Here is a 16,150-nt window from a genome sequence, read left to right on the forward strand (position 1 = left end):
ATACTCTTTGCATTTGACGTCGTCTATAATCCTGGTCCATCGCATCAGAGTCATGACAGTCATACTCGTAGCGATGTTCCGGGGCTCAAAAAAGCATCAAACTAAAGTTGGAAGATAGCGTTTTCTAGATCACGATAGAGGATAAGTAGTAGTATGCTTATTCACCTAGCATACAGCTTTCTCTCATCAGAAAGCTTCCAGCACACGCAAGTTCAAGGAACCTTGCCTGCTGTATTACATAATTTTCTTTGCCTTTCTCCACGATGACAAGAGGCGAATATTGCCGGTGGGATTTTTCATAGTCGACTGCGTTATTCAGCTGATCTTACTATACAGCCGGATTTTAAGAACTCTCAAGGTAGCAAAGAAGGTAAAGGTTTTGCCATTAACATCTTCGATAGACAGAACCCTTTCCCCTACTATCCCTCTATTCATCTTAGGGCTGAATCTTTTCTTTTTCAAATGTCAAACTGATGCCTTACACACCTTTGTGATCACCTGAAATCTTATTCTTTTGTTGTGTCATCATACTATTTGCAGACGTCCTGCGAAGACATTCAAGCAGTTCGTCCGTCCTGGGCTTGATGCACAAACAAGCATACATGAAGATCTTTCTTTTCTCTTTGTGTGTCCGTTAGTCATTAGAACGTTTTGAATACCACGGTTCGTTCATATCAGGAGCTGTTGCATTTAGGGTGTCAATTCATTGAGCTGTCACAGTTCACACGTCTTTCAAGGATTCTGTGCTGTATCGATATGCAGTTTTCACTGCCACTAAAGTCCCATATCATCCACAGCTTTGGAAGACGAATCGGAAAATGCACCGGTTTTGCTACGAACTCTTCCTGACAACATTGGCCTCTGTTAAATTAAGACATCTAAATTGCCAGACCTATTCCTACGCCATGTCTACCACTTCCACCTTCAAGAAGGGTGGCTCTAGGTCCAAGCAACAAGCAAGGACACGTAGCAGATGGATCCTGAGGCTATGGAATCAACGAAATAATTCCGATACGTGTAGCTCTCAAGCTGTTTCTACTACAGAGTATGACGCGGATTCCGTAGGTCTTGAGCTATCCTTCCCTGCGAGATCATCCCCTTCCTCGTCATTGACAGCGATAGACTCGCAGGAACAACATCATCCCCACCTATCAGTCGTGCCATCGATCTCCAGCCTTGCTGCACCATCCGGTGATGAGACTGACACTCCTGATAAGGACCACGTGTCAGCCTCGAGCTGTTCGCATGTCGCTAGAAATATATCAGAGATTGCCGAACGAGAGGTTACCACAGTTGCGAGTTCATCGAATCCCGCATCGTATGCTTCGGCGGAAGCTATCGAACAAGACGTCTCTCGACAATTGGTCTCCCATAGCGATAACTCTTCAAGGGGCTACCAAATCTCTCCCTCTCCTAGGGTTGGGGATGATGATTCGGGTGTCGCCACTAGCATCCCACACATCGTGGTCTCAGAGGACATATCGCCAAGAGCCGCAGAGGCATCGCAGCCTACAACCCGTGTTATGCGCAGCTCGCAGACTCCGTTGTGTTTACCAACACCGGAAGCCACAACCAGCGAGGCGGTCGCTCAGGTTGCGGAATCTAGCGAATCAATATCCCTGCCCCGAAGGAGTGCTGTGAACCACACATACGACTGGTCTACGGATCAGAGGGAGTTCGAGGAGTGCATTCCATCTCATATCGGACATTACAACAGGAAGACGCATATGTTGGTGCTTCCGTTTACTTCATTTTAACGTGACTAACAGCAGTATTTAGAGATGAAATGACTGTAGCCGAATTCACAGTACCCGCTATGCAAACTGACTTCAACACATATAGACCCATTTTGCCTCAAACGTACGTGTATCTTTTCGCTATCCAGTCAGCATCTTGACTCGTTATTGAAGGGAAGGGGAAGAAGTTTTGACTGCAGGCTGGACGAAGCACACGCATTCAGACGGTAAGCCGTATTTTTATCATGATCATGATGTGTGTTTTCCTAGTTCGATTAAGGAATTAGCTCTGAAAATTCTTCTTTTAGAAAATAATCACTGAGGAGTGGTTGTACGACAGAGCCATCGCCGAGAGGATATCCAGATACATCAGCATACTTAATGATGCCATTTCGAAAAGGTCCGAGTCTTTCGGTCGCGTCAAGTCCTGGCATCTATATGTAGAAATCACGGAGCCTGCGCGGGAAAATGATAATTGCACTCGTTGCAGATATTATTTTGTCAACCACGATGCGGAGTGCATCTTCTGGCTTTCTCAGTGCCCACTGGATGGTTATCTTTGGGAGCTCAGGGGAGATATAAGCCCGGACTTGATTCGCAGTAAGTAGGCAGCTTGAGCGAGTGTGATCGCAAGGCTTATTGATTTCAAGGGTTCCTACAAAGAGAATACTGGTACTTCTCTTCGCATAGTTTGATGATTGTCGATAGTGATATCCCCTAGGAACCATCATTATTTTTTCAGCGAACTTCACCTACTCACGAAAGCGCAATGGAATTCCGTCCAAAAAACTATCTTGCTCGCTGAAGCAGGTGATCTCTTCTTCTTCATCCCTTGTTGTACGATGTGGAGTTTAACTCTTCCTTTCCAAAGATGTGACCATGTCCGACACTTCAACGGTGGCTTGGAGTATTGAAAAGCTGAAGAATATGAGTGAAAGCATTATCAAAGCAGAAAGTAAGGTATCGCACTTTAGTCAAGACGTTACCATCAACGGAATTCTTTTCTCAGAACTAGACGTGTCCGAAGTGGCAGGCAAGCCCAGTCCATCATAGTTGCCAATCATTTCCGCTGAAATAGCCTTCAGCATCGTGCATGGCGTCCCTATGTGAGTATCGCATCTATTTTCTGTTGGTTAGCACCGTCTGATTATAACCGTCAGTACATGACCAAATTCTCAACTATGTTGGACAACGGGATGTTCGAACTAATCGAGATGAATCGGTTTATGGAAATGACTATAGCGGTAGGGAGCCCACCGTTCCATTCAGGATAATGAACCTCCTGCTGTTCTACGCGCCGATTAAACACTATATTTTTTTGAACAAGATCTGGGTGGATAGAATTATTTCAAGGGGCCAATGGCAATACCTCATAGAGCAAACTACGAATAAATGGCAACAGCACGTCGGACTGGTACGTATGACGTCTTGACATCCTTTAAAGAAGAGTCATGTGACAACATAACTAGGCCACAATCCTTCTTGCGGTTAACATGGGTTTTCTCGCTATACCTTCAGTCGACAAGATGGTTGAGACACAAACTCTATGTTATTTATCTGTCGCCAGTAGCATGGGTACTATCGTCATCGGCCTTTTACTTGTAAACCACCATAATTCCATGAAGGATGTCAATGTTGGCGTCGTGGTGCGTTTGATATATCTATTCTGGACACCTACGATAGTCTTACTGCTAGCTGACAGGCGTCTTTCCTTGAACGGCACTGGCAACTGGATCTAGGATTTGAACGATTGTCGATCATGTACAGCATCCCTTATGCTCTTCTTATGTGGGGGTAAGTTCTTGATTTCTGAATTTTCGTCTCTTAAACTGACCAAGGATATTAGCATGGTATCCTTTCTGGTATCATTCTTCTCGATGTGTTTGGAATCTTCCAATCCCATCTCGATGAAAGTTTTCATGACACTGGTATTCATTTTGGGGATTGCACTTTGTCTGTGGTGCATTTACTTGTTGTGGGATGGAAGCAATCAGTGGTTACAGCAGTGCTTTGAATTTCAGCAAGGTCCTCTTTTCGATTTAAGGGAGACATTGCGTTCTATACTGTCATATGAAAATCTCCTCCGGTTGCGAGATAAAATCCGACAGGCAGCCATGCAAACGACAGAAAGTCTTTTACCGACCACAACTGATGGAGTATAAGCAGATGATGATAAAACAAAACAGTTCGAAGTTTTCCATGCTTTTTTTTTGTACTTGTACCTGTGTATGTACCTTGGTACACTTTGTGTTGAATAGATTTGAGAAAGGATGGATGTTTATTAGTTGTTGTACAAATCTCTTCATCATCCAGACATGCACTGTGCATGCATAAGTACAACAATCCTTACAAGGAAGGGCTCCTCTAACAATGATGCTGTGTGAAGGCTGGGTAAACAAGTACATGAAGAGTGACAAGCTTATGGGGATATGCAAAGGACAGACATGTGTACTAACCAAAGACATGCTTTTATAGCTTCACATCAGTAGATATCTTGTCTATTATTTAGTGAAATGAGTGAATGACAAAAACAGTACTTGAGTTAACAGGCAGCTTGAGTCTGATGATGTTTATGACTTGAAGCATGAAGCACCAAAGAATGAGAGGAATAGAAGTGATGCCTTTCACACTCACTGGGTCTGAGAGGTAATGGTAGTAATTGAATAATCTGAACATTTTCTGGTATGTAGAATATTTGCATGTATAATACAATCCAAAATAGTAGCTATTCAGTGGGATCCAACACTAACTGTTGATAAAGCAAGATGATAAGAGTGGTGAGATGTAAGATGATGATAAGGAGAAATAGAAAGAGAAGGGATCAGTGGGCTTTAGTCACCAGTGTAAGATGCTGACAAGAAAGTCATGCTGAGAATCAAGTATTTTAACCTTTGCTCAAGACTAGAGTTACAGTTTGTATTCTACTTGTTTTAAATACTGTTCTAGAAAGTCTTAGCCCTACAGGCACTTATAGTTCTGTTCATGCATATAGTAAGCATGTCCCAATAGCAATATTTCTTATGCTCAGCAGATGCACTATTATCTGTCTGCTATGAAGTCATTGCAGTGAGTTTTACTTGAGCTGCTGTTGCTCTGACTAAAACTGCACTGTTGCATAGTCATTCCATATGGTCTGCATGCCACTACTGGCTGTATGTCATGAGATAATGAGTAAAGTACAGTATTGTGTCATTATACATGCATTATTCATAGTTTCATATGGCTCTGGCATAGTTTATTAGAGGCTAAAATCATGATATTACCCTCTCTTCAATTATCCTCAATTACTTGAGTGGTCTCAGAAACAAGATGTTGACCTCATCTCACTCATCAATTTCTGCTAAAGTGTCCTATATTTTATTCAAAGGGTAGTTTTAAACCACAAAGATCTCTGCTTTGATCTTGTCAATATTCTTTTATATAAACAACTTCTTGGCTTCAAACAGATGTCTCTTAAGTTCAAAGAAGAGTTCCTGAGTTCTGATATAGTCAGTCTCATTAAACATTAGCTATCTCAGTCTAATGTTATTGACAACTGCTAGTGGGTTCTATGCTGCATAGTACTTTGCAATAAATTTCTTCATATGTGAGAGATCCTTTTTTATATACCAACAGTTCTTCTTATGGCTATACCCCTTGAAGTGAATTAGGAACCACTGCTTTCAATAACAAATCTTGTCATTGAAGATTGTGTTGATCTTATATTCATCTTCATCATCTACTACCACTGGATTTAGCAGTAGTAGTGCCTTCTGGTTAGAGAATTCTGCTACTTAAAATGGCTTGAATAAGTTTTCATTAAAGATAGAATGGATTTTCCACATCTTCAGAATAGATATCTCATAGACCTCATCATCTACTTTCTTTGACCTTGAAGGGTGTTTTGAACTTGTCATCCAGTTTTTCCATCTTTCTATCTATCTTCAAGTTCTTCATATCTAGTATTATCAGATCATCTGACTGGTTTTCTCTCATTGGTATCTTTATTTTATATATCATCTTTTCATCATTTCTACCATCTTGTTTAACACAAGTTCAGCCTTACTGTGGATCTTCTTCAACTCAGCTGCAGAGTCTTTCATCTAATGTATTTGACTCTCCCTTTATAAAGAGTTCATTCTGGTGTTCTGGTGTGTTTTGGTGTTCATGAAAAATGGGCTGAATTCTGTTGCTGAGTTTTTGTGGTTGTTATAGGTAAACTCTATCATAGAGAGCCACTCTATCCAGTCATTCTGTCTGAGAATGATCTGCCATGAATAGATTTCTTATAATTCTGAGCAACTTATGCAGTTTCTTGATAAACTGTGAAATAAACTGTGAGCCTCAATCTGAGATGATTTTATCTGAAAGCCTATAATAGATGTACATATGATCTCAGAAAAGGTGTGCTCAGCCTTCTGCATTCAAATTTATATTGGCCATAATAGGAATAAGTTCCTTTAAAAATCTGTTTATTACTGTCAGAATGATATCATATCTCTTGGATTCTAGAAGATGCTCTATCATATCTACTGAGATCATCTTCCATTTGTCTAAAGGAATCTCATTCAGATGCAGTAGTGCTGCCCTTTTCTGCATGCTTGATTTTACTCACTGACATATTTCACAGCCTTTCATGTAGGCTTCCACTGACTGTTTAAGATTCAGCCACCAATAGTTGCATGTGATAAGATCCTGTGTCTTTACAATTTCTAAGTGTCCTACCATTGAGTGACCATAGCAAGTGATCTCACTATAGAATTTCTTGTTGGTAGAAATATATAATCAATCATAAAAATAATATCTCCTCTCTTTCTTCTCATTATCATATGCAAGCTGTACTACTTCCTCTATGGACATCTTATCTCATCAAATTCTCTTTAGGACTTCTGAAGCTGTAGGAAAAACTATAGCATTTATATAAAACAGCTCAGGCTTGAATACTATGATTTTCTTATTATCATTGCTCTCTTGATTATAATTTACTTATTGGCTGTGCTAGACTTATAATAAAGTGTGAAATAGTATTTAGCTAACTCAGTCATCCAGTACACTTGTCTGTGGTTCAACTTCTGTGGCTTCTTGAAATACTAGAGATTCTGATAATCTGTCCAGGTTTTAAACTTATACTTTGCACCCATAAGATAGTGGCACTATTCCATTATTCATTCAGAGACATTATGATGGCCAATAGTTTTTTATCATATATTTTATAATTTTGTTTTGTAACAGATAGCATCTTGGGTAAATACACAATAGACTTCTACTGTCTATTCTGTTCCTAATTGAGAATGGCTCTGAGAGCTTCTTCTAATGTGCTGGCTTCTATCTTAAATTTTCTGTTATTGATTGGGATTGTGAGAATGGAGTCTGAGCAGATTTAGTACTTGATCTTCTGAAATATATATTCTTATATCTCTTTCCACTTTTATTCTATTTTTTCAGTGAGCTTGGTCAAAGATAGAGCTATCTTGCTATAGTCTTTTATAAAATGTTAGTAAAAGATTGCAAATCCTAAAAAGATTGCAAAACTCTCTTTTTAGTGCTCTCATGATGTCATATTTGACAAGAGCATACTGCACATCATAGTGTGAGTATAAGAGAGACAGAAAGTGATGTACTCACCTCTGCACTCTCAAACATAGCATTGTCTACTGTAACACTAACTACTTTTTCATCTATTAATTTAGCAAATATTCTATGTAGACCTATATGTACAGATGATTAGTGACCTGAGCAGTGATTATACCTTCACAGATATGTATACTGATAATGTCTGAAGTATATCCTCTAGCAAGAAGAAGGCAAATTATTGAAAGAATGAGCTGCAGAAGAAATGAGAGCTGAATGATGTGGAAGAGAATCACTACTTTCTAGAGATGAAGATAGACCAGAATCTTGAGATGAAAAAAATATTCATCTCTCAGTGACTGTACTAGGAGACAGTCATTGTAGACTTTGACTTTGAATATTTGACTCTGCATTTGACTCTACTCTCTGTTGGCATCATCCTCAACAGATACCAGTGTATGACTATGCAAGCTGAGAGAGATGAAATAACCTATATCTCTATCACTATCTTTTTGGTTGAGTTATATGAAAACAACTGGTCTTGCTCTGATCTTTGTTATCCTTATATATTTTCAGTCAAACACAGATCTTCTCCACTGGTATGTGTTACTCTATAATATAACATGTGAAAGAAATGATAGACTATATGTTAGACCTGAGTGACATATGAACTAGAACACATGGTAAATAAGCACTGTATCACATTTGTACAATCATGCTTAAGTCCAATAATGTGTTTGTGGATGTTATATCCTAAGGTCAATGCAAGTAGTTGACTCAAGGTAAAGTGGTAGAATAAAGGATAGTTTGAGACTAGGGATATATGGTATTATCTATGCTACTTATATATCTCTAGGTCTGTTGCTAAATATACTACTACTAATTGTAAGTGTCTGTGCTATAGTACTTGTTGTTCTGACAAGATGGTGTTACCTACAAAAGGCTTGTTGCACTATTGTCAGAGTGTTGCTACAAGTCAAGAGACAATAGCTGATTGTGCTGACCAAGATTGTCCCATGGTCCTAAGCACTGGCATAGGTGCCCTGACTAAGCATAAATAGAGGTTAATACTGTGAGAATAAGAATAAAAGTGAAAAAACCATAATATTACTCTATTCTTAAGATCATCATCTCAATGGCTTAATTTAAGGATAATTCATAATCATATATAGCATCATCTACATTTATGTGTTGTTTGTTTATCCACTGATTAGATTCCAGTCCATATTCCTTCCAGCTGACAAGATAGTCAATGGTTGTTTTTATGCCTCTGCCTCATGCCTTTATATGTTGGATTTTGTGATTTAGAACCTGATCAACTTTATAGTGTTCTTCATCTTCAATCAGATCAGGTGGTGGTGGTTGTTTTTGGTTAGAGAAGGTGGGGGCAATGAATGGGGTTAAAAGAGTCTTGTTGAATATATTATAGATATACTATGTGAGTGGTAGTCAGAGTTTATAGATGGAAATGCTGATCTTCTTTGTGATTGTGAAGAGACCAGTGCATTTATCATCAAGTTTATGCTTTGGATGAGAGAGGTGGAGGTTCATTGTATCAAGTCAGACTTTGTCATTGACTTTATATGAGTGTGCTGATCATCAGTGTTTGTCATATTGTGCCTTCATGATATTGGCAGCCTTTTAAAGTGCAGTTTCTATTTTGAGATGAATCTTTGCCATGTCTGTTGTGAAGTTGGTTGAAGCTGAAGTGGTTGTATGGGAGCATATAGTTTTAGTGATATTTGGATATTGACCATAATTGACAAAGAAGGGGGTTTTACCAGTAGAAGAGTGAATACAGTTGTTATATTGGAAGACTGCAAGTGTCAGCCATTTGGTCCAATCATCTTAGTGGTAATTGATGAACATGTGAAGGTATTTTTCAATTTCTTGGTTGACACATTTTATCTGATCATCTGTTTGCAGGTGGTAGATAGTTGAAGTGTTGCTATAGATATTAAGTAGATAGTATAGATCATCTATGAACTTTGAGATAAATTGCAGCCTATGGTTTGAGATGATAATCTGTAGCATACTATATTTAGTGTAGACTTTATCTCAAAGCAGTTTTGTCTATCCTTCCAAAGACAGTTCTGTCAAACATGTCATCAGAATGATTGCTTTTGAGAAGCAATTGATGATGATAATGATAGCATCATAGCTATTGCAGTCTGAGAGTCCTATAACTATGTCGACCAATATATGAGTTCATAGCTGTGTTGAAACCTCATTCAGATGTAATGGTGCTGCATGAGCCCTGGTTGATGACTTGGCTCTTTAGTATATTTTGCATCTCTTAACATACCCCTCAATGTCCTTTGCTATCTTTGGCCACTAGTATTCCCTTAGTACCAACTCCTTTATCTTGGCTATTCCTGGATATTCAGCTGTCATGTGATTATGGCTCATTGCTATAATCTCTTCTCATAGCAATTGATCTCATAGAATATAAAGTCATCCATTATAGAAGAGGAGGTTGTGATTCTGGGAGATGCTGTGTTCATAGTTTAAGGATGTTAGTATCTCCTGATCTCATAAACTGAGTTGGCATATAGCACTGCAAATCTTGTCATGTATCTCCTTCTCTATCAGCATGATCATTGTCTAGAAGTGCTCAGTTTGAGCAATACTATCCCTTTATTATCTTCTTCCCTTTGATCATGATTGGCCCTTTGACTGAGCAAGTCTGTCTTCTTATTTGCTGTGCTAGCCTTATGATAGAGCATGTGCTGATATTCAGATAATTCTGTCACCCATTAGGCTTGTCAGTGATTGAGCTTCTGAGAGAGTTGAAAGTATCAGAGGTTTTGGTGGTTGATCTATACTTTGAAGACTTGGGTGGCTCCAATAAGATAGTGTTGCCATTCTGCCAATGTGAGCATGATAGCTAGAAGCTCCTTGTTGTAGATCTCATAATTCCTTTTTATTATTGTCAGTGCTTTAAAAAGGAATGTGATAGGTCTTTATTTCCCATTCTATTCTTGTGATAGTACTGCCTCTATTGCTCCTTTGCTAGAATCTGCCTCAACTTGAAATTTTTCATTCTGGCTGAGGATTGCTAGAACTATATCCTCTGCTAGTCATTGTTTGAGCTCATTGAATGCTGACTGCTGGAATAATCTCCAGATTCAAGGTGTGTTTTCAGTGAGCTGGATTATGAGTCATACAATCTTGCTGTAGTCCTGTATAAATGGATGATAGAAGTTCATAAAACCAAAGAAGGATTATAACTTCTTCTTTTTAGTCAGTTTTGGCCATTCTATTACTCTAGCTATCTTGATCAGGTCTATCTGAATACTCTCTTCACTGATGATAACTCTCAGATACTCTGTTTCCAATATCTCAAATTCACACTCTTCAGCTTTGAGAAATAATTTATTCTTTCTCATCAGCTTGAGTACTTGTTATATGAGTCATCAGTGCTTCTCTCTATTCTTTGACATTATAAGGATGTCATCCAGATAAATTGTTACCTTCCTGATAGCAATGAGATCCTTGAAGATATTATTTATCATCTATTGGAAAGTGGCTGAGAAATTAGTTAAACTGAAGAACATAACTATTGGCTTGAATAACTCCTAGTTAATTCTGAATGCAGTCAGTCATTCATTCTCTTCTTTGATTTGTATATTATTGTACTTCCATCAGACATTTGTTATGATTTTCCATCCTTCATTTTGTTTAAACCCCTATTTATACTTAGTCAGGGCACCAGAACTAGTGCTTAAGACTGTGAGACAAGGCTTAGTCATCACAACTAGCCAAGTCTGTCATTGTCTTTCACCACAACAGTTGCTTGATGATGCACAATCATTCTTTTATGTATGGTAACAATGCTCCAGTATAATGAGCACAGGAAGAGAGAAATACACAATAAGTAGGTAGTATTATTAGCAAACACTAGCTAGTATTTAAGGAGCTCACTCTAGCTGGTAAAAACCCCAGCTTTGAGCTAAAGTTTATACATTCTCATTCTACTCTCAAGCAAATCACAAAGCCTTGAAGTATAGGAAATCAACAACAGTACACCAAGTGGACTCTAATGAAAGGCTCAAGTGCAAAGCTATGTTAGTTTATCACATACTAGTTGATCACATGTGGCTTGAACCTAACAATTAGCTTGAAGCTTTGCCTTCTCTTTCTCAAGCCCAATTGTGCTGAGAAACCGAATGCCATCAGCAACTACTGCAGACCTAAATCATAACTTCTTTGAACTGATACCTTCCATTATCAAAATGCTACTAAGACTTCTCGCCATTATCACCCTTTGCTGCAGATGACAATTAGTTACTATTTGGATAGTCAGGCACTATCAAGCATTTCAACAGATATGTACCATTCTTTGAAACATAACCCCAGATCTATCTTTCCATGACATCCCTGCCTCTATCAGAGTGTCTTTCCAGCCACAAGGACAACCCATATCTAAAGCCAAGTCTAGCAGCCTGGATTCAGGGAGCCCTCAGGAAGAAGAGGGACTCTGATACTCCTCTCAATGACCCAACAGAAACTGCAACTCTGCTCTCACAGGATTCTGAAACCTTTAGATGACAAATGTTGCCCAAGAGCCTGAAGAGATCCCCAACAACATCTCTTCAACTCTCACCAGCTCTTCCATCTCTCTAGTCATCCTAGGGATTGGAAACCATGCTCAGGACTCTCTTGATATCACTCAAATGGCTCTGAGACACCAGACAGCCCTCAACTTCCTCCACCATTCTCTCTATGCTATCCCTAAGTCAAGCCCATCTATCGGCAGGCTGAAGATTGATGATCCCCATAGAAGGAGTATCTACCAGGATTTCATGAATGTGGAGCTCACCATTGCTGTGGCAGAGGACCCCCATAACAACCTTCATGTCAGGAGCCAACCAGAAGCAGGGACAACTAGTGCAAGAGGAAGAATTGCCTGAGACAGAATCATACAACAAGTTTTCCTAGACTGGGATCTTACAGTCCCCTTTGACTATAACACTGCAGTACAGCAGCAGCAGCAGCAGCAGCAGCAGCAGCAGCAGCAGCAGAATCAGGTCCACTGAACAGAAGTACAGCAGGCCCAAGAGGAGCTTGCTGACTATGTCCAGACAGAGGCTCAGTGAAGATATGAAGAAGCAGAGTATGACAGATAGAGATGATGACAACAATGACTGGAAGAGGCTAAAAGGCTGGGATCAGCCTCTCCCAGCTAGTATGGGCTCTGAACTGACTTATCAGAATCCTCTTTTAGAGAGTCTGACTCAGAATCTGACCTATGGGAAGGACCAAGAAGCACCATCACCAGAAGTGAAGCCATCAGAAGAAGCTGTGCCACAGAAGGCAATTGTCCCTCTTCCCTTCAATATTTCACCAGAATAGATACCATCCCCTCTGACACTGACTCTATCCTTAGAGCCTATGGGCTCAGAGTACCAGACAATGCCCACATCTCTGACTGGACCCTCTAGCAATTCCTGAGAAGCAGAGTCACTCACCAGTTTCTTGATCCCAGGTTCCAGCAAAACTTCAGCCTCTATAGCCAAGAACTGGAGAGAGAGAGTGCACAGAGGGATGTGATACAGCTGGCTCTCTAACATCCCCATCCAGCAGGCAGCCCCAGGACCCAATCCAAGTACTGCTAGATCTAGCACCAGAAACAACAATGGGCTCTCCAGTGATGCTCAGGTCAGTTGTTCTGTCTATCTATGACCCATCCACCAGTTCCCTCCTTGAAGGAGGAGACAGCAGGGATGAGGGTGATAAGGAAAACAGTGAGGGGCCTTTCACATTAAAATGATTTATGAAATATGCCAACAAAGACATTGATGAAGAAGTATTAAGAGAAGAAATGGAATGAGAAAGAGAAAAAGAATATTGAGGACTATATGAGCAAGGGATGCTCTTCTTGTGGAGGAATGTCTGATGGAGGGCTATGCCTCTAGGACTAAAGTATAAAAATACAGATGAAACTAAAAAACAGGATCTTTTACAATATGCAGCAACAAAATACACCTGGAAAGAATATGGCCAACAGCATCCAGAAGACCCTCTCAAGCTGATGCCCTCATATCAAGCCAAGAACCAGCCAAAACCAATGCCAAGCTCTCCACCTGTCTCACTAAAGTAAGCCATGTATACAGCACCATCTATTCATAACACTGAAACCTTGAATCTGTCAATCTGAAGTATGGCATACCGAGTCACCAGAACCTGACATCAGCTAGGCCCCTCAGCACCATGGCATGAAGGGTTCTGAAATCTCTGGACTGGCAAAGAGAGCCAACTTCTTGGTGGACAGCCACTCTCTGATCGAGCAGAGACTAGTGGGGCTGGAAAGGAACCAATGCAAGATGACTCTGAGGCTATCTGCCTTAGATTCACTATACAAGATGGAGTCATCATACAAATAGATGCCACTCCAAAAGAAAGTCTGATTGCCAATGACCACTCTCTTCATTCATTTCTGAGACTCCCATAAGAATGGGCTTGGCCCTCCTTCTCAGAGTGGCCCAATCTGATGAGTGCTTTATCTGAGAATGCTGCCATCCTACAATGCCAACCTGACCTATTACAAAAGCCCCACCTCTTCAAGAGAGCTTCTGATGATATTGATCAATTCTTAGTTGTTATGATTTTTCCTTTTCTTTCATTGTTGACCCCTATCTAGGCTTAGTCAAGGCATCAAAAGGCAAGTGCTTAGGACCATGAGAAGACTTAAGTCATCACAACAACTGATTTCATCATAGTTCTTCAATGTGACTGATGCTCAATGACAAGCACACAATCAACCTTTTATGTATGGTTGTGATGCCCAAAAACAATGAACACCCAGGATAGAGAAACACACAATTAGTACTCGATATTATTAGCAAACTATGAACTGTATTTAAGAAGGCTCACTCTTGCTGGATACTTCAGCTTCGAGCTAAAGTTTACAATCACTATTCTATCTCAAGTCTATTATTGACCTTGTGACACACCAATATAAATACATGTCAGTGGACTCAGCTGATCTCTCAAAGTGCAAAGGGACATCTGTTTATTATGTGTATTGGTTCACATGACACTTGGGCATAACAATTAGCTCAAAGCTTCCTTTTTCTCTTTCTCAAGCCTAATTGTGCTGAGAAACCGAATGCCTCTCTCTACTAGCAACAACTCCGACTTTGACCATGAGTTCTTTGAACTTCTCACCTCCATCATTGGAATACTGATAAGACTATTGGTGATCATTCAGCTGTGCCAAGGATGTCATTCTATTACTGTCTAGGCTCTCAGACATTATCATGAATTCCAGTGCATTCAATAGATACTATGAAATATAACCTCTGACCTTCCTCTTCATAACATCTCTTAATCCCAAAGAATGACCTATTAGCCCCCAGAAGCCAGGCTTAGCAGCTTGCATCAGAGAGATGATCAAGAAGAAGTAGGAGGACAATATTCTCTCTGATCCGAAAACCAGCATTCTCATATCTCAGAAGGACACAGGATCTTTGTACTAGATACAGTCCTCTATAGTGAGGACCAGGATCTCTCAGAAGACTTCTTTGAACAGCCTTCCTCCTCTGATCCCTCTTCTGCTTTCTGCACCCATAGGATTGCCGACCATGCCTGAGACTCTCTTGATGCCCCTCAGGTGGCTTGATGACCCTAACTCACAACTCCTCACAGTCAGCCTCATAGCACCCCTTTTTCCACCAGAGCCAGTGCTGGGATGGGGCAAAACCTGAGCCAGCCAGATGATGAGCAGTGACAACAATGATGAGAAGAGACCATACACTGGTACTTTCCAATCTGAGACTTTACTATTCCCTTCAACTATGATGATGCTGTCTGGCAGAAAGAGTGCAGGCAGCGAAATGACCTGCAGCCAGTACATAGTGAGCATGAGGATCACTGCATAGAGGAGGAGTTGTAGAGGAGGGCTGCCACCAAGTACAATGAGCAAAATAGAAACTCCTAGCAAAGAGTGGAAAGAGATTGGTTAGATAGAGTCAATGTCTCTAACTGGTATAGACTCCGATCAGAGGTTGCCAGTGTTCTTGCCCCAGTATGAGCAGACCCCTTCCTCTCCTTCTCAGTCTTCAGAGAACCTAGTACTATAAGAAGTGGAACCCTTGAGTACTGGGCAGACAGTACTTGAACCAGAAGAAGTTAATGCTCTCCTACACTACAGTATCCCTCTTCCTGACAAACCCCTAGTGCCAACTCAGCATTTGGAAGCAATGAGTCCATCCTCTGACACTATGGGCTTTGAGTCTCTGACAACACCCATATTCCCACTTGCACACTCCGAGGATTTTTCAGAAGTAGAATCATTGGTCAGCTTATCAACGATGACTACCAACAGAATGTCTGCCTCTATCATGAGCGAGTGAAGGCAGTGAGAGCTACTGATGGGAACAGATACAACTCTGACATTGGCAGCCAGCCTGCTACTGCCTACAACCATACATCAGGTCCTGCAACCACTGAGCCAAGTACCCAGCCAGGGGTCTGGAATGACAATACAACCAGAAGGGGCAGAGAGTTTTTATGACCCACTCATCATTTCCCGCCTTGAGGAGGAAGAGGACAATGAAGAAACAGAGAAAGAGGGAACTGAGAGCAGTGACCTGCCTCACCCTGGTGGGATCCTCAGATATGGACTACTTGAATCAACAGATGAGGAAGAACTGGAATGGGAGATAAAGAAAGCAAGGACATAGAAATACCAGGAGTATTACCTGAGGGGAGTGAACTTCTTATAGTGCAATACTATTTGGGTAGCATCACAACTAGGACAATTATATCTGAATTCTACCACTGACAAAAGAACAGAAATCCTAAAGCATGTGGCTATAGACTACACTGCAGTACAATATAACTAGAGGCACCCCAAGGAT

General features: G+C 40.5%; 1 protein-coding gene across 1 annotated transcript; it reads left to right on the plus strand.

Annotated features, from left to right (window-relative positions):
* Positions 1 to 905: 905 nt before the first annotated feature.
* On the plus strand, positions 906 to 3,534 carry BT62DRAFT_1003965 (uncharacterized protein; the record flags this gene model as incomplete). The annotated part of the gene is made up of 11 exons (XM_043176988.1): positions 906 to 1,729; positions 1,780 to 1,860; positions 1,911 to 1,992; positions 2,045 to 2,336; positions 2,387 to 2,408; positions 2,458 to 2,546; positions 2,608 to 2,762; positions 2,815 to 2,842; positions 2,897 to 3,150; positions 3,206 to 3,382; positions 3,439 to 3,534. 11 exons carry the CDS (start codon positions 906 to 908, stop codon positions 3,532 to 3,534), a joined length of 2,100 nt encoding a protein of 699 aa, XP_043041673.1.
* Between the last annotated feature and the right edge of the window lie 12,616 nt (positions 3,535 to 16,150).

This window comes from Guyanagaster necrorhizus (assembly GCF_019112545.1).
Source record: "Guyanagaster necrorhizus MCA 3950 unplaced genomic scaffold BT62scaffold_8, whole genome shotgun sequence".
NCBI lineage: Eukaryota > Fungi > Basidiomycota > Agaricomycetes > Agaricales > Physalacriaceae > Guyanagaster > Guyanagaster necrorhizus.